The sequence below is a fragment of the Theropithecus gelada genome, chromosome 12, assembly GCF_003255815.1.
Source record: "Theropithecus gelada isolate Dixy chromosome 12, Tgel_1.0, whole genome shotgun sequence".
NCBI lineage: Eukaryota > Metazoa > Chordata > Mammalia > Primates > Cercopithecidae > Theropithecus > Theropithecus gelada.
Window position 1 is genome coordinate 77,070,383 of NC_037680.1, and position 18,572 is coordinate 77,088,954.

At 41.9% G+C, this 18,572-nt stretch overlaps 1 protein-coding gene across 1 annotated transcript in view; it reads left to right on the plus strand.

Annotated features, from left to right (window-relative positions):
- AOX1 (aldehyde oxidase 1) overlaps positions 1 to 18,572 on the plus strand; it is an 88,933-nt gene that overhangs the window by 57,793 nt on the left and 12,568 nt on the right. The window contains exons 25-28 of the mRNA XM_025404993.1: positions 1,431 to 1,622; positions 9,927 to 10,154; positions 16,121 to 16,216; positions 18,380 to 18,508. Of these exons, the coding sequence (XP_025260778.1) occupies positions 1,431 to 1,622; positions 9,927 to 10,154; positions 16,121 to 16,216; positions 18,380 to 18,508 (645 nt within the window). The remainder of the gene's footprint in view (positions 1 to 1,430; positions 1,623 to 9,926; positions 10,155 to 16,120; positions 16,217 to 18,379; positions 18,509 to 18,572) is intronic.

Here is an 18,572-nt window from a genome sequence, read left to right on the forward strand (position 1 = left end):
TGTACCATCTTTGGCCTCTACTTAGTAGGTGTCAGTGGCATTACCACCCTCTAGTCTTTTTATTTTTTACTTTTTACTTTTTGAGACAGAGACTCCCTCTGTTGCCCAGGCTGTAGTACAGTGGCTCAAGCGATCCTCCTACCTCAGCCTCCCAGGTAGCTGGGACTGCAGGTACATGCCGCCATGCCTAGCTAATTTTTTTTTATTATTATTTTATAGAGATGGGGTCTCACTATTTTGCCAGAGCTGATCTCAAACTACTAGGCTCAAACAATCCTCCCATCTTAGCCTCCCAAAGTGCTGAGATTACAGGTGTGAGCCACTGTGTCTACCCCAAACACAAATAAAAATGTTTCAACCAAGCCAGGCACGGTGGCTCACACCTGTAACTCCAGCACTTTGGGAGGCTGAGGTGGGTGGATCACTTGAGGCCAGGAGTTCAAGACCAGCCTGACCACATGGTAAAACCCTGTTTCTACTAAAAATACAAAATTAGCTGGGTATGGTGGCACACACCTGTAATCCCAGCTATTTGGGAGGCTGAGGCAGGAGAATCACTTGAACCCCAGAGGCAGAGGTTGCAGTGAGCCCAGATTGCGCCATTGCACTCCAGCCTGGGTAACAAAAATGAAACTCCATCTCAAAACAAAAAAGAGTTTCAACCAAAATGTTAACAATGAAAAATGTCTCCAGACATTGCAAAATGTCCCCAGGAGCAGGGAAAAATTGCTCACCATTGAGAACCAACACATTAGACCCAATGCCAAAACATTTTTTTCTGTTTTCTCTGTCTTCTAGGATATTATAATCATTACATTATATAAACCCAGTGCTTGGGGCCTGTGAACATATCAAAGGCCTTTGTATGTTTGAAATCTTTAAAAATGCATTAAGGTCGGGCGCGGTGGCTCATGCCTGTAATCCCAGCACTTTGGGAGGCTGAGGCAGGTGGATCACGGGGTCAGGAGATTGAGACCATCCTGGCTAACATGATGAAACTCCGTCTCTACTAAAATACAAAAAATTAGCTGGGCATAGTGGTGGGTGCCTGTAATCCCAGCTACTCGGGAGGCTGAGGCAGGAGAATGGCGTGAACCCGGGAGGTGGAGCTTGCAGTGAGCGGAGATCGCGCCACTGCACTCCAGCCTGGGCAACAGAGCGAGACTCCATCTCAAAAAAAAAAAAAAAAAAAAAATGCATTAACTCCAAAATACAAAAATAAAAAATAATGCTCTCAAAGGAAACATTATTCAAATACTTAAAAATTATTTTATAGCAAAAATGTGTTTAATTGGGGGCATGGGAATATTTTAGCATGTTTGATGAGATGTAAAGAGGGCTGCCATTCCCAGCCTGGTTTTGGTATGAGGTCGTAGGATGGTAAAACAGGTTCAGAAGGTCTTAATCACATCAACTCTGGATTTCTCCAGGTGATAGAAATGGGACTTCTGAAAATGGACAATGCTTACAAGTTTCCCAACCTCCGCTGCCGGGGTTGGGCATGCAGAACCAACCTTCCATCCAACACGGCTTTTCGTGGGTTTGGCTTTCCTCAGGCAGGGCTGATCACTGAATCTTGTATCATGGAAGTTGCAGCCAAATGTGGACTATCCCCTGAGAAGGTAATGCTAAATTAGCTTCACAGACAAAACATGTGGAATGTCGGAGAATGGGGGCCATTCAGGTTGAGGAATTTGAGACCCAGAGGGGTAAATGATTTGTGCCAGGTCCCCCAGCTAACTGGTTAAGGCAGAACCCAGACTCCAAAGTTCAGCAATCCTCACCCCCTTACTCAGACGCCTGCTCCAAAATCCCGAAGCAGAAGATCCTGAGGAGTGAGCACTGCATTCTCCCCTGGCTGGTGAGAAGCTTCCCTTGGCTGGGGGTATAACTGCTACCCACAATTCCGTCAAGGCTGTTGTTCCCCGCTTCCCGAACATCTCAGCCAGCTGTGAAAACGTTGGTCATTTCAGTTGCTAAACTGATCTCCTTTTTGTTCTTTTTTTTCCTTTGTAACATTAATAGATTGGCTTTTATTTTTATTTATTTCCATAAGTTATTGGTGTACAGGTGGTATTTGGTTACATGAGTAAGTTCTTTAGTGGTGAATTGTGAGATTTTGGTGCACCCATCACCCGAGCAGTATACACTGCACCATATTTGTAGTCTTTTATCCCTCGCTCCCCTCCCACTCTTCCCCCCAAGTCCCCAAAGTTCATTGTCTTTGTGTCCCCAGAGCTTAGCTCCCACATATCAGAGAGAACATATGATGTTTGGTTTTCCATTCCTGAATTACTTGCTTAGAATAATAGTCTCTAGTCTCATTCAGGTCACTGCAAATGCTGTTAATTCATTCCTTTTTTATGGCTGTGTAGTATTCCATCATACACACATATATACTTATACATACACACCACAGTTTCTTTATCCACTCATTGATTGGTGGGCATTTGGGTTGATTCCATGATTTTGTTATTGTGAATCGTGTTGCTATAAACATGTGCGTGCAAGTATCTTTTTCAAATAATGACTTCTTTTCCTCTGGGTGGATACCCAGTAGTGGGATTGCTGGATCAAGTGGTAGTTCCACTTTTAGTTCTTTAAGGAATCTCCACACTGTTTTCCATAGTACTAGTTTACATTCCCACCAGCAGTGCAGAAGTGTTCCCTGTTACTGCATTGAAGCCAACATGTACAGTTTTTTGATTTTTTGATTATGGACATTCTTGCAAGAGTAAGGTGGTATCACATTGTGGTTTCGGTTTGCATTGCTCTGATTATTGGTGACATTGAGCATTTTTTTATATGTTTGTTGGCCATTTGTATATCTTCTTTTGCAAATTGTCTATTCATGTCCTTAGCTCACTTTTTGATGGGATTGTTTGTTTTTTTCTTACTGATTTGTTTGAGTTTGTTGTAGGTTCTGGATATTAGTCCTTTGTCAGATATGCAGGTTGTGAAGATTTTCTCCCACTCTGTGACTGTTCCTTTTGCCATGCAAAAAGCTCTTTAGTTTATTTAGCTCCCAGCTGTTTATCTGTGTTTTTATTGCATTTGCTTTTGGGTTCTTGGTCATGAAATCCTTGCCTAAGCCAATGTCCAAAAGGGTTTTTCCAATGTTCTCTTCTAGAATTTTAATAGTTTCAGGTCTTAGGTTTAAGTCCTTAATCCATCTTGAGTTAATTTTTGTATAAGGTCACAGATGAGGATCCAGTTTCATTCTCACTACACATGGCTAGCCAATTATCCCAGCACCATTTGTTGAAAACGGTGCCCTTTCCCCACGTTATTCTTTTGTTTGCTTTGTCAAAGATCAGTTGGGTGGAAGTATTTGGGTTTATTTCTGGGTTCTCTATTCTGTTCCATTGGTCTGTGTGCCTATTTTTATACCAGTACTACACTGTTTCGGTGACTATGGCCTTCTAGTATAGTTTGAAATCAGGTAGTGTGATGCCTCCAGATTTGTTCACTTTGCTTAGTTTTACTTTAGCTATGCAGGCTTTTTTTGGTTTCTTATGAACTTTAGAATTGTTTTTTCTAATTCTGTGAAGAATGATGATGGTATTTTGATGGGAATTGCTTTGAATTTGTAGATTGAATTTGTAGATTGCTTTTCAATATGGTCATTTTCACAATATTGATTCTACCCATCCATGAGCATGGGATGTGTTTCCATTTGTTTGTGTCATCTGTGATTTCTTTCAGCAGTGTTTTGTAGTTTTCCTTGTAGAGGTCTCTTAACTCCTTGATTAGGTATATTCCTAAGTATTTTATTATTATTATTATTTGCAACTATTGTAAAAGGGGTTGTGTTCTTGATTTGATTCTCTGCTTGCTCACCATTGGTGTATACAGAAGAACTTCTGATTTGTGTACATTAATCTTGTATCCAGAAACTTTGCTGAATTCTTTTATCAGTTCTAGGAGCCTTGTAGAGGAGTCCTTAGGGTTTTCAAGGTAAATGAATCATATTGCCAGCAAACAGTGACTGTTTGACTTCCTCTTTGCCGATTTGGATGCCCTTTATTTCTTTCTCTTGTCTGATTGCTCAGATTAGGACTTCCAGTACTATGTCGAAGACGAGTGGTTAGAGTGGGCATCCTTGTCTTGCTCCCGTTCTCAGAGGGAATGCCTTCAACTTTTCCCCATTCAGTATTATGTTGGCTGTGTGCTTGTCATAGATGGCTTTTATTACATTAAGGCATGTCCTTTTTATGCTGATTTTGCTGAAAGTTTTTATCATAAAGAGATGCTGGATTTTGTTAAATGCTTTTTCTGCATTGAGATGATCATGTGATATTTGTTTTTAATTATGTTTGTGTAGTGTATCAGATTTATTGACTTGCGTGTGTTAAACCATCCCTGCATCCCTGGATCCCTGGTATGAATCCCTCTTGATCATGGTGGGTTATCTTTTTGATATGTTGTTGGATTCGGTTAGCTAGTATTTTGTTAAGGATTTTAGCATCAATGTTCATCAAGGGTATTGGTCTGTAGTTTTCTTTTTTGGTTATGTCCTTTCCTGGTTTTGTTATTAGGGTGATGCTGGCTTCATAAAATGAATTTAGTTAAGGTTCCTTCTTTCTCTATCTTGTGAAATAGTGTCAAAAGGATTGGTACCAATTCTTCTTCAAATGTCTGGTGGAATTCTGCTGTGAATCCGTCTGGTCCTGGACTTTTTGTTGTTGGTAATTTTTAAATTACCATTTCAATCTCGCTCTTGTTATTGGTCTGTTAAGGGTATCTAATTCTTCCTGATTAAAACTAGGGGGTGTATATTTCCAGGAATTTATCCATCTCTTCTAGGTTTGCTAGTTTATGTGTGTAAAGGTGCTCATAGTAGCTGTGAATGATCTCTTGTATTTCAGTGTTGTCAGTTGTAATATCTCCTGTTTTTGTTTCTTAGTGAGGTTATTTGGATTTTCAGTCCTCTTAGTTAATCTTGCTAATGGTCTATCAATTTTATTTATCTTTTCAAAGAACCAGATTTTTGTTTCATTAATCTTTTGTATCTTTTTTTTCCCAGTTTCATTTAGTTCTGCTCTGATCTCGGTAATTTCCTTTCTTCTGCTGGGTTTGGATTTAGTTTGTTCTTGTTTCTCTAGTTCCTTGAGGTGTGACCTTAGCATGTCAGTTTGTGCTCTTTCAGTCTTTTTGACATAGGCATTTAGGGCTATGAACTTTCCTCTTAGCACCGCCTTTGCTGTATCTCAGAGGTTTTGATAGGTTGTGTCACTATTGTCATTTAGTTCGAAGAATATTTTAATTTCCATTTGATTTCATTTTTGGCCCAATGCTCATTCAGGAGCAGGTTATTTAATTTACATGTATTTGCATGGTTTTGAAGATTCCTTTTGGAGCTCATTTCCAGTTTTATTCCACTGTGGTCTGAGAGAGTGCTTGATATAATTTCAGTTTTCTTAAATGTATTGAGCTTGTTTTATGGCCTATCATATGGTCTATCTTGGAAAAAGTTCCATGTGCTGTTGAACAGAATGTATATTCTGCAGTTGTTAGAGGGAATGTTCTGTATATATCTGTTTAGTCCATTTGTTCCAAGGTAGAGTTTAAATACATTGTTTCTTTGTTGACTTTCTGTCTTGATGACCTGTCTAGTCCTGTCAGTGGAGTATTGCAGTTCCGCACTATTACTGTATTGCTGTCTATCTCATTTCTTAGATCTATTAGTAATTGTTTTATAAATGTGGGAGCTCCAATGTTAGGTGTGTATATCTTTAAGATTGTGATATTTTCCTGTTGGACAAGGCCTTTTACCATTATATAATGTCCCTATTTGTCTCTTTTAACTCTTGCTTTAAAATTTGTTTTGTCTGATATAAGAATAGTTACTCCTGCTCACTTTTGGTGTCCATTTGTATGAATTGCCTTTTTCCACCCCCTTACTTTAAGTTCATATGAGTCCTTATGTGTTAGGTGAATCTTCTGAAGGTACTAGATGGTTAGTGAGTTCTTATCTATTCTGTGGTTCTGTATCTTTTAAGTGGAGAATTTAGGCCATTTATAGTCAATGTTAGTATTGAAATGAGAGGTACTGTTGCATTCATCATGCTTTTTGTTGCCTGTGTACTTTTGTTTGTTTGTTTGTTTTTGCTTTTTAACATGTATTTCTGTTTTATAGGTCCTGTGTGATTTATGCTTTAAAGAGGTTCTGTTTTGATGTGTTTCCAGGATTTGTTTCAAGATTTAGAGCTCCTTTTAGCAGTTCTTGCAGTGGTGGCTTGGTAATGGTGAATTCTCTCAGCATTTGTTTGTCTGAAAGCAACTGTATCTTTCCTTCATATATGATGCTTAGTTCCACTGGATACAGAATTCTTGGCTGATAATTGTTTTGTTTGAGGAGGCTGAAGATAGGGCCCCAATCCGTTCTAGTTTGTAGGGTTTCTGCTGAGAAATCTGCTGTTAATCTGAGAGTTTTTCCTTTAGAGGTTACCTGGTGCTTTTGCCTCACAGCTCTTAAGATTCTTTCCTTTGTCTTAACTTTGGATAACCTGATGACAATGTGCCTAGGCGAAGATCTTTTTGAGATGAATTTTGAGGTGTTCTTTGTGCTTCTTGTATTTGGATGTCTAGGTCTCTAGCAAGGCTGGGGAAGTTTTCCTTGATTATCCTCCCGAATATGTCTTCCAAGCTTTTAGAATTCTCTACTTTCCTAGCAACACTGATTATTCTTAAGTTTGGTTGTTTAACATAATCCCAGACTTCTTGGAGACTTTGTTCATATTTTTCTATTCTTTTCTCTTTGTCTTAATTCAAAGGTTAATTCAAAGACCTTGTCTTTGAGCTCTGAATTTCTTTCTTCTACTTGTTCAGTTCTATTACTGAGACTTTCCAGAGCATTTTGCATTTCTAAACGTGTGTCCAAAGTTTCCTGAATTTTTGTTTTTTCTTTAAGCTATTTATTTCCTTGAATATTTCTCCCTCACTTCTTGTATCATTTTTTGATTTCTTTGTATTGGGCTTTGCCTTTCTCTTGTTCCTCCCTGGTTAGTTTAGTAACTAACCTCCTGAATTCTTTTTCAGGTAAATCAGAGATTTCTTCTTGGTTTGGATCCATTGCTGGTGAACTAGTGTGATTTTTTGGAGATGTTGAAAAGCCTTGTTTTGTCATGTTACCAGGGTTGGTTTTCTGGTTCCATCTCATTTGGGTAGACTCTGTCAGAGGAAAGTTTAGGGCTGAAGGCTGTTGTTCAGATTCTTTTGTCCCATGGAATGTTGCCTTGATGTAGTACTCTCCCCATTTCCCTATGGATGTGGTTGTGAGCTGAACCGCAGTGATTTTTGTCTTTCTTCTGGGTCTAGCCACCCAGCAAGTCTACCCAGCTCCAGGCTGGTACTGAGAGTTGTCTGCACAGAGTCCTGTGATGTGAACCATCTATGGGTCTCTCTGCCATGGATACCAGTGCCTGTTCTGGTGGAGGTGATGGAGGGTGCAGTGGACTCCATGAGGGTCCTTAGCTTTGGTGGTTTATGCTCTATTTTTGTACTGGTTGGCCTCCTGCTAGGAGGTGGCACTTTCCAGAAAGCATCAGCTGTAGTAATGTGGAGAGGGTCTGGTGGTAGGTGGGGCCGTGGAACTCCCAAGATTAAATGGCCTTTGTTTTCCACTACCAGAGTGGATAGGGAAGGACCATCAGGTGAGGGCGGTGCTAGGCATATCTGAGCTCACACTCTCCTTGGGTGGGTCTTGCCGTGGCTGCTGTGTGGGTTAGGGGAGAGATTCCCAGGTCACTGGAGTTGTGTACCTAGGAGAATTATGGCTGCCTCTGCTGAGTCATGCAGGTTGTTAGGGAAGTGAGGGAAAGCCAGCAGTTACAGGCCTCTCCCAGCTCCCATACAAACTGAAGGGTTGGTCTCACTCCCACCGTGCACCCCCCAGCAGCCCTGAGTGTGTTTCCAGGCAGAGGGTGTGATGGGCTTGAAAACTTGCCCTGGGCTACATCCCTCCCAGCTGCGAGAGAAAAGGGCTTGGTTCTTCCCCGGCCTGTGGAGTCTGCATACCAGATTGTTGCCCTCCCACCGAGCTCTGGCCAGGAGGCTTCTTGCCTCATTCAAATCGTTACAAAGTTCAGCTAGAGATTTCTTTCTCCCTGTGGAGTTTCACCCCTTGCTCCTCTGGTCACCCCCACCCGCTGATGGATCCCTGTGTTGTTAGGCAGGAATGGCCTGCTAGGGGACATAGCAAGCTCCTAGGGCCTTTCTGCTGCTTCCTCTATGTGCATTTTGCTCAGCTCTCTAAATTGGCTCAGCTCCAGGTAAAGTCAGAATCTTCTCCTGCAAACAGATCTTCAGCTTCTCCAGTGGAGGTGTATGTTCGGGAGAGGAGAATCTCCCTTTCCCTCTTCCACAGCTGGGGCACTTACAGTATTTGGGGTATCTCCCATGTCCTGCAGAAGTAGTCCACTTCCTTCAGAGGGTTTGTGGGTCCTCTCGGGATTACTGCTTTGTTCTTGCAGTTGATCTGGAGCTAAAATTCACAAGGCGAACTTCCACAAGCTGCTCTGTCCAGAGCTGCAATCTAGTCCTGCCTCCTGTCTGCCATGATGATCCAGGTTCTCCTTTCGATTCTTTCAGTCTCAGCCCCAACTTCGTTTATCGACAAGGACTTTCACCTGCCTGGCTCCTCTTCCCAGATCCTGGAGTGGAATTAGTGTGGGGAGATGGGGTGAGCTCTCTGTCAGCCCCTTCTCCTCCCCTGTGCCTTCTTCTGTGATGCTGATGCAAGGAGGAAGAGGAGAAGGACCAGGGAAAACAGCCAGTTTCTCCCTCTGTGACTTCTCCCAGCAAGCTCACAGTCCTCTCTTTGGTCAGATGTAGTCACTTTTCAAATACATTGTCTATGGCTCCATTTCTACCAGCTCTTCCAAAAATTGGCAGTCCTTGGACTGTCAGGGGGCGGCTGGCACAGCATTCCACTGGTGACCACACCTCTCTGCCCATGCCCCAGCAGTCTTTAGAAGGCCCCACGTCCCAATTCATCTACCATCTTTCACCCAATAGTAGCCTCCTTCTTTGCTTCTCTCAAATGTGTGGGAGGCCTTGCTCCTCCCTTCCTGGTCATCCCGCTAGACTCTCTCCTGATGTCCTGCCACATTTGGTAGCACTATGGAGGAGAATTACAGGAAGACCTCCCTTCATCCCCAGGGAAGTTAGAGCAGGAAACAGCCTCTTAAAAACACCACTTTTCCCCAAGTGGGACAGCTCATTAATTTCCAGTCTTTCTCTTACAATGATCTGAGAATTTGCTTAGGAGGGTGGGGAGAGTGTGTCTGTGATGGCTCTGTCAGCTTAGGGAAGGGGCTGGCCACAAGTGCTAAGAGTTTTCTCAGCTGAGAATGTGACATACTTGGCACCTTTTATTATTAGCTGAGGGTCTTAATCGCCAATTCTGGGAATACAGGAAGAATTCTACTCAGTGCTTCAGACATCCTAGGATAGAATCTTTTGATTTGTTCTTCATCCTAGATATTGGTCATATTTAAACAAACTTTCATGTTTGCCTGTTTTGGAGGTGAGTAGTCTTATCTTTCAACATAGCATGGGAGTAATCCAAATCATGTGGCCTAGATGATCTTTCAGCAGATATTCCAAATGCAACTAGAATTAAGAGTCTACAGTGTACACGGACTGTGGTCGAGTTATATTGCAACATAAGGGAAGGGTTCCATCCTTTAAAGTTGCACAAGAGTAGCATAGAAAGCACATAAGTAAATGCTAGCATGTTTGATAGAAGCTCTGAGTAGAGGAAGAGGACAATGTTGTGCATTAGGAAAGGCTTCCACAAGGACTAAGTAGAACTCGGCTTGGACCTTATAGGATGAGCAGAATTTGACCAGGAGGATGGTGAATGGATGAGCCTACGTCTGCTGGGTTTCCCCTCCCCGCTTTAATCTCCTTTTCTTTCATAGGTGCGAATGATAAACATGTACAAGGAAATTGATCAAACACCCTACAAACAAGAGATCAATGCCAAGAACCTGATCCAGTGTTGGAGAGAATGTATGGCCGTGTCTTCCTACTCCTTGAGGAAAGCGGCTGTGGAAAAATTCAATGCGGAGAATTACTGGAAGAAGAAAGGACTGGCCATGGTCCCCCTGAAGTATCCTGTTGGCCTTGGCTCACGCGCTGCTGGTCAGGTCAGTTCTTCAAACACACATGAGGATGATGCCCGGAAGCAGCTCTGACAAAGCAAGAGGTGTTGAGGAAACTTTTCCTTTAGTCGTATTAGCCATATGGTTGCAATGCCCAGTTGTTAAATTTCACAAAAGCCACCAAAGTCAAAGTAATTAAGCTAGCTTTACTCCAGGGGAGACCAGAGCTCCTCTGCTCACATGCCCATGGTTGGTGAAAAACATTCTTGCTGGAAATTGGGAGACTGAGGTTTACTCCTGGCCCTGGCAAGAGGAGTTGGCAAATGGCAGCTGAGTCCATTTGTTCTGGGCTCAGATTGCTCATGTGGAAAGCAGGAGGGTGGGACCAATGACCTCCAAGACTCCTCTTCCAGTGTCCACAATTCTGTGTCGCTGGACCATGAAATAGGAATGAGGAGCTGCAAGGTTTTGGGTGCTCCACTCCTTGTGGGTGGGTTGGAATAAATTAAATTCGGAAAAATAAATCACTTTTTAAATAGAATTTTTGAAGTTTATTCACCTTGTAGCTTTTAAAACTGTGAAAGGGAGGACTGGGAATCTGCTCTTGAAGTTTAATTTCTTTCATTGATTAAAGAAATCCCCTTGCTTGGTTGCTGAATCCCACTTGATGTTTCTATCTCTTCATTCTTGACTTCATTCTTTCTCAAGAATGAATAAAACTTACCCCTAATGGCTGGTGAAAGACTGCAGCATTCTAGCTCATGGTATGGCAGTGGGGAACCCCTATTATCTATTTTCTTACATACACACATCCATATATATATAGGTAAACTGGCAGGACCCTCACAATTGTCACTCCTCTTTGCAGAATTCACTCCTTGGTTGGAGCCACAAAGAAGGCATGCAGCTGTGTTGAGTGATCACAAAATAGGAATAAATGGCAGGGGAGGGGAGCTTTGAGAGGGGCATTAGTGTGGATGTTGTATGTTAAGGGATCAGAAGAGGCCAGGAAAAGTGGGTAGGAAAGTCCTTTCCCCATCCCATATCCATCCATTCACCTAACTGTCCTAGTTGAGCTTTGGTGTGAGCCTTAGAACATTTGCATGCAGCTTTGATCGTAGGCAGGTGGTAGGTCAGAGAAGTATTACAACAAATGATGATCTTATTAAGCCTTCTCATTCCTTGCCTGTTTGTGATGGCAAAAATAACACAGAGTCATGTAGTCGTCTGCATGCAATTTACTCAGATGTTGGAGACAGTCAAGATACTGTGGTTGAGAAATAAAAGCAAAAATGAGGTTATTACAAAAGGAGAGAGAAAAAACTACCATTGAGAAAAGGGTTTATAAGCATTGGGTCTTGGTATAGAATTTTTGGGTAAACTGATGAGCTGGCAGCTACCAATGAGGTCAGTCGGGGCCATTTGTCCTTGAGCAGACCTGTCAGGATCATCAGGGAAAACAGCCCCCATTGTTCACAGAGCCTCTGGAAATCCTCTCATGTTTGGCCATGGGTAAACATGGCACACTGCCTCTATTTGATGGCTGCCATTACTTTACATCTGGCCTCTACCATAGACCAAGTCTCACCCATTTTCCTCATCAGAATTTTCTCAAAAAGTAGATTTAAAAAATATGGCCAGGTGCAGTGGCTCACGCTTGTAATCCCAACACTTTGGGAGGCCAAGACAGGAGGACTGCTTGAGGCCAGAAGTTTGAAACCAGCCTGAGCATAGTGAGGCCCCATCTCTCCAAGAAAGAAAGAAAAAAAAATCATAGTGATAAAGTATTGAGTGCTATGATGTTATAAGTACTTTTAGGTATTTCATTTAACCTTGGGACAACCTAGAAGATTTGTATCCTCATTTTAGGGATTAAAAAAAAAATCTTGGCTTAGAGGGTTTAAATAACTGGCTCAAGGTCCTGCAGCTGGTAGAGGTAGGGCTGGGGCTAGAACTCAGGTCTGAGTGGCTCTGAAAGCTGGGCTTTCTAGTTGCACCACGTGGTCTCCCCAAAACACCTTTTGGTAGGAACTGAAGTGGGATTCAGCTCAGCTGAGGACAAACTAGGCAACAGCAGCCAACAGTACAACTTCATCCTTGAAGGCCAACTGGGAAACTGACCAGCTTCTGTGCTGAAAATATTTACTTAGGGCTGAATCAAGGAATTTGAGACCAAACTCCTTGGAAGGCACATGCTAAAAGACTCTATTCTAAAACAAAATAAATAGAGGAGGAAACTAGACATGATATTTGAGTGTTTTCTCCATGGAAGGACCTGGGCTGGGGAATTTGTAATCTCCACTTGATTATTCCCTGTCTCATCTCTATTAGGTAGGTAGAATCTCTATTTCATAGAAGCGGAAACTGAAGCCCATAGGGATTCTCTCTCTTGCCCGAGGACATCCAGCCAGTAAATGGCAGAACAGGGATTCAACTTCAGCACCGCCTTCATCGTCCCACAGTGCCTCCCTGAGCAGAGGCAGTCCCTGCCCAGCAACTGAGGGGGTCAAACGTGCCCCACCTCTGTTATGCAGGCGTACCTTGTTTTATTGCAGTCTGCTTTATTGCACTTCCTAGATGCTGCATTTTTTACAAATTGAAAGTTTGTGGCAACCATTGGTGCCATTTTTCCAACAGTATGTGCTCACTGTTTGTCTCTCTGTCATGTTTTGGTAATTCTCACAGTTTTTCAACCTTTTTCATAATTATAGTGATCTGTGATCAGTTATCTTTGATTTTACTATTGTAATTGTTTTGGAGCACCATGAACCACATCCGCATAAAACAGCAAACTTAATAAATGTTTTGTGTGTTCTGACTGCTCCACCAACTGGCCCTTCCCCCATTTCTCTCCCTCTCCTCAGGCCTCCCTATTCCCTGAGACACAATGATATTGAAATTAGGTCATTTAATAACCCTGGAATGGCCTCTAAGTGTTCAAGTGAAAAAAAGAGTCACAGGTCTCACTTGAAATCAAAAGCTAGAAATGATTAAGCTTATTAAGGAAGGCACTGCACTCCAGTCTGGGTGACAGAGTGAGACCCTATCTCCAAAAAAGAAAAGAAAGGAAAAGAAGAGAAATTGTTACAACTACCTCAATCTTCAGCAACCACCACCCTGGTTAGTCAGCAGCCATCAACATTGAGACAACATTGAGACAACATTGAGACATTGAGACAACTGACTCTCTGAAGGCTCAGATGATTGTTAGCATTTTATTTTATTTTATTTTATTTTATTTTATTTTATTTTATTTATTTATTTTTGAAATGGAGTCTCACTTTGTCGCCCAGGCTGGCGTGCAGTGATGCGATCTCGGCTCACTGCAAGCTCTGCCTCCCAGGTTCATGCCATTCTCCAGCCTCAGCCTCCAGAGTAGCTGGGACTACAGGCACCTGCCACCACGCCCGGCTAATTTTTTGTATTTTTAGTAGAGACAGGGTTTCATCATGTTAGCCAGGATGGTCTGGATCTCCTGATCTCATGATCTGCCTGCCTCAGCCTCTCAAAGTGCTGGGATTACAGGCATGAGCCACCGCGCCTGACCTGTTAGCATTTTTTAACAAAGCATTTTAAAACTAAAGTATGTACAATCTTTTTAGACATAATGCTATTGTACACTTAATAGAGTACAGTGTAGCATAAACATCACTTATACGCACTGGGAAACAACGAAAATTGTGTGATTTGCTATATTGCTATGGTTTGGAGCTGAACCTGCAATGTCAGTGTACTTACTTCCTGCACTGTGAACACTGAATGGCACAGACAGGACCTAACCAACCTCTGTGTCCAATGCCTTACTATGGCACTTGGCACAGAGTAGGAACTCAAATGTCTGAATGGCTGAAACATTTGGGGAATCTGTGGGTTTAAAGCTAACTTCTCATCGATACCAGTAGTAGTTGTTTGAAGGTTTAAATTTCCCTGACTAGGTCCTCTACTTATATTGGAGAACCATCTGCTCCAGCTTTCCAGTTGTGCCTATTTTATAGATGAAGCTTTGCAGAATTATATTTTGTGGCACTAACAATGAGCTGTACAGTGGTGCCATTTAACTAAACCAAATCTGACATTTTAAATGGCCCAAGGAGACTGCAGCACCACATGGAACAAATTACTGAGTGATCTCTGATAGACATGCTGTCTTGGACATACAGGCTGAATGCTATCACCAGCAGGGTCACACAATGTAGGAAGAGTACAATCCACTATAATTGTAGTTCAATCACATGGGCCAAGTCCAACTACGAATTACATGCACACTTTGCAGAGCCAAGGAGGCCAAATATGGAGTCTACAAGATTAAGAAACAGATCGTATGGCTATGCTACTGCAAATTTACTTACCAAACATTTACTGACCACCTACCGCATGTGTGTTGCTATGTTGCATTCTGAGAGATTCCTTAGGACGTGATCCTTCCTTTCAAGGGGCTCATATTCTGGCAAAGCACAACGAAGTGCCATGGAATGGGGCCCAGGAGCTCTTTTTGCAGCTGGCATCACCTGACATCTGATGCATGGCCCCCAGGCAGCCAGTCCTGGGCTTTCTGTAGAGGAAAACTATTCCTTATCTTTATTATTTTGAGGATGAATGTCCAGGAGCAAAAGATGGTGTTTCCAGGAGTCGTGAGTTAATAAACTGTAAAAAAACACTCTGCTGCATCTTCCCAAGGTCCTTGGGTGTCATTTTCATGGCTGATATGCCTTCTTCAAGAGTCTAAGGTTCTCCTTTGGACTGTGGATATATGTGCCTTTGTCCTCAGAGAAAGAGTATCCTGATGTCCCCATTTGCCCAATACTGCTGACCAAATAAATGGAGTGCATTTTCACCATCAAACTTGCCTTATCTGGAATGATAGAGCTTTCTGGTTGTCATTCACAGAGGTAATGTGCACCTTTGGATACAAATAAAGAGACGGTTCTCCAAGTGTTGTCCACAGTTCCCAGGCAGCTTGGAAGGCCCTTCTGATGGGCAGAGAACTGATCTGGAAATGCTGTCTTTTTCTTGGGTTTATCTGTTGATTAACATGCAGCTCCATCAACTTTCACTTATGACCAGGGTTGCTTACAAATAATCTAAGTGAGCAATTAAGGCTTAGGAAAATTTTCGGTTTATTAAGTTGACATTGGCTTGTTACCAGAATTTTCTGAAGACCTTGACATTATAAATCCTAGATTATTATGTCACTCTGCTTAGAAACTTAGATGTTAAGAAACCTAGCTGACCCAGACCACACCCATACGGTCAGCACATCCCTGCTGAAGAGCTGTAAAGGTTGCCTTGCAGGCTTTCCTGGACCACAGTGGAACCACTGAGAGACACCTGCCATAGGACCATATGCTGCTGATGTTGCTCTTACATTGGAGACCCAAAGGGAAGAAGCCATTCTTGTTTTCTGCTGTGATTTTCTGGGATATCCCCATATTCTAGTTTAGCACAGGCAGATATGCAAGAAGGCACATTCTTGTTAATTATAAAACATGTTTAGCTTAGAGACTGGATGTTTCTGATTATAAGAGCCTTTAATGCTGTTAGCAGTCTTGTTCCTTCTGGATCCTTGTGTGGAGCTATACAGTTAGATAAGATTACTTCCAAGTTCTTGTCTAACTCCAAAGCTCTGTAGTTCGGTGCCAAGATGATTTAGGGTGAGCTTAGTCATTTTGCAGCAAAAAAATTTTAATGTCTATCTATCTCATCTTTTATGGGATTATAACAAAATGAATTTCCGTTTTCATTTTTCTGTGGCATGCCTACTACAACTGTGATAATATGCGTGCACACAATTATTCACCCTCTCCCTCTACCTGTCTATACATTACTTTGCATTTTAAAACAGAGTCCCTGCCCCCATTTCCCCCACCCCGAAAAGAAACCTAAAACGTTACTCCACCCTGGGGGGTGGGGGATTCTTGGAGGGAAATATTTCCAAGGAAAATGTTTTAATTGACATGATATGTGACAATATCAAAAAGCTCTTAGAAATACTTTTCGTCTTTTCTGCTCAGGCTGCTGCCTTGGTTCACATTTATCTTGACGGCTCTGTGCTGGTCACTCACGGTGGAATTGAAATGGGGCAGGGGGTCCACACTAAAATGATTCAGGTAAGAATGCAAATAACTAGATTGAGTTGGGTGTGTGCTTATAGATCTGCTCATGAGAGAAAAACTATGAATGAATATTTTCTGTTATAAAATACAAGATAGGAAGCTGGGTGGGGCGGCTCGAGCATTTCAGGAGACTGGGGCAAGAGGATTGCTTAAGTGAAGGAGTTCGAGACCAGCCCAGGGAACAAAGGGAGATTCCATCTCTACCAAAAAAAAAAAAAAATTAAATTAGCAAGTCATGGTGGCATGAGCCTGTTTTCCCACCTACTTGGGAGGCTGAGGTGGGAGGATTGCTTGAGCCTGGGAGGTCGAAGCTGCAGTGAGCCAATTGCACCACTGTACTCCAGCCTGGGTGGCACAGCAAGACCCTGTCTCAAAAAGTAAAAACAAAGAAAAATAAAGGATAGGAGATTTGAGCTTTGACAGTTTACGCTGTTAAACAATTAGCAGAAACTAGGTAAACCAATTTTGCAACCAAACCCCTAAAAGAATGTGGCAGAAGAGTCTCGAGTTGTTTTATTGCTAAGGAAAGTTATATACTTATTTGCTGCTTTCCTTTGGATATAGTGACAGTTGAATTGTCCTTTTTGAATTTTTCTTGGGCAATAAGATAATGTGTCAATTCTGATGAATTTGGATTATTTCCTTCCCTTTTTGCATTACAGACTCCAAACAATCGCTAATATAAATCACCTTTGATATTTACAGCCAAACTTTATCTGTTGCTTTTGGCTGTCTTATTTTAGGTTAATTTTAAGCTACCATTTCTCTTTTGTTAATCATAATAGTAATATAATAGATTATAAAACATTTGGAAGCAGCAGAAAATTTTTAAAAACAAAGACCCTACACAGTTTCACCACACAGAATAGTCATTATTTGGGGGTCTTTACATCTTGTCTTTTTTCTTTCGCAAAAAGTCACCAACATGCTTTTGTATAATTTTGTATTCTGTTTTTCCACCCACTTTGTATAGTGTGAACCCTTTTTCCTGTCATTAAGCCGTCTTTACAATCATGAATTTTCATGGCTGTATGTGGATAAATATATGGTTTCTTTAACCATCCCCAGTTGTTTGAATACTTCGGTGAATATTTTTGTACATTAACCGTGATCAAATCATTGATTGTTTCTTAACATAGATTTCTGGGAGTAGAATTACTGGGTCACAGGTGTGACTATTTTAAATTGTTTGACACATATTATCAAATTGTTTTCCAGAAAGTATCCCTCTCATGATACCCCTAACCAACAGTGAATGTGATAGATTGTTGAAAATTTATAGATAATTTGATAAGTGAATGAAAGTGTCTCATTATTGCTTTCATTTACATTTTTCTAAGTATAAAGATGTTGAATACACATTTTCTCTCAGTCACTTGAGAATTGACATTCCCCAGTGGAGGGTGTTTTCCGTATTGGATCACCAGAGACTTTGATATTCTAAGGCTATGCACTGTGTGTGGAGGATCTGAGAGCCAGACCTCATGGAAGGGTTCCGTGTGCCTGAGTCCTTGTAGAAGCTGTGGGCAAGCACTTTCAAGCCACGCTGCTAGCAGGAGAGAGTCGAGTTTGGGATCAACTAAAGTTAGCAATATGATTTTGCTCTCTAGCGCTAAAAATAAAGAATAAAGCAGCCAGTTAAGTCCTTGTGTTGGCACATGGCACTGGCACCATCTCCTGTGACCCACATGTTCATGCTGCTGCTTTTCCAAGGTCATTGTCCTTTCTCATAAGAAGCACTCTTTTCCTGGGGCAACTACAGAAATGTGGATAGGAGATAGACATCTCCTATCATTGGTAAGGTTCTGCTAGAATTTTGCAGAGTGTGGTCATAGGAGAAGCCTCAAAGGTGTCAATATCATGATTATAGAAACAAGAATGAAGCATTTCTTCCCGCCTTGGCTTGGGGCCTCACCTCCTCTTTCTGACACTATCACCAGAAAGTCAAAGAACAGGAAAGTGTGTTCAGAACTTGGGGTCCAGACTAGCTATAGGATTTTTAGAAATGAGAAACTTTTTGTGGCTGGAGGAATTTGTGATTCTGCTCCCTTGTCCCTGTCATGAGTATGAGGGCATCACACATGTGTTACCATGTGGGCATGTGCACAGCTCTGTTACTAATCAGTGTTTTAAAAGAAACTCTCTCTTAAAATCCAGGTGGTCAGCCGTGAATTAGGAATGCCAATTTCGAATGTCCACCTGCGTGGAACAAGCACAGAAACCGTCCCTAATGCAAATGTCTCTGGAGGTTCTGTGGTGGCAGATCTCAACGGGTTGGCAGTAAAGGTAACAGTCGCTGCAGTGGCATCCAAATCATTAACTCCCTCAGGGCCAAATACGTGGGTGGGTG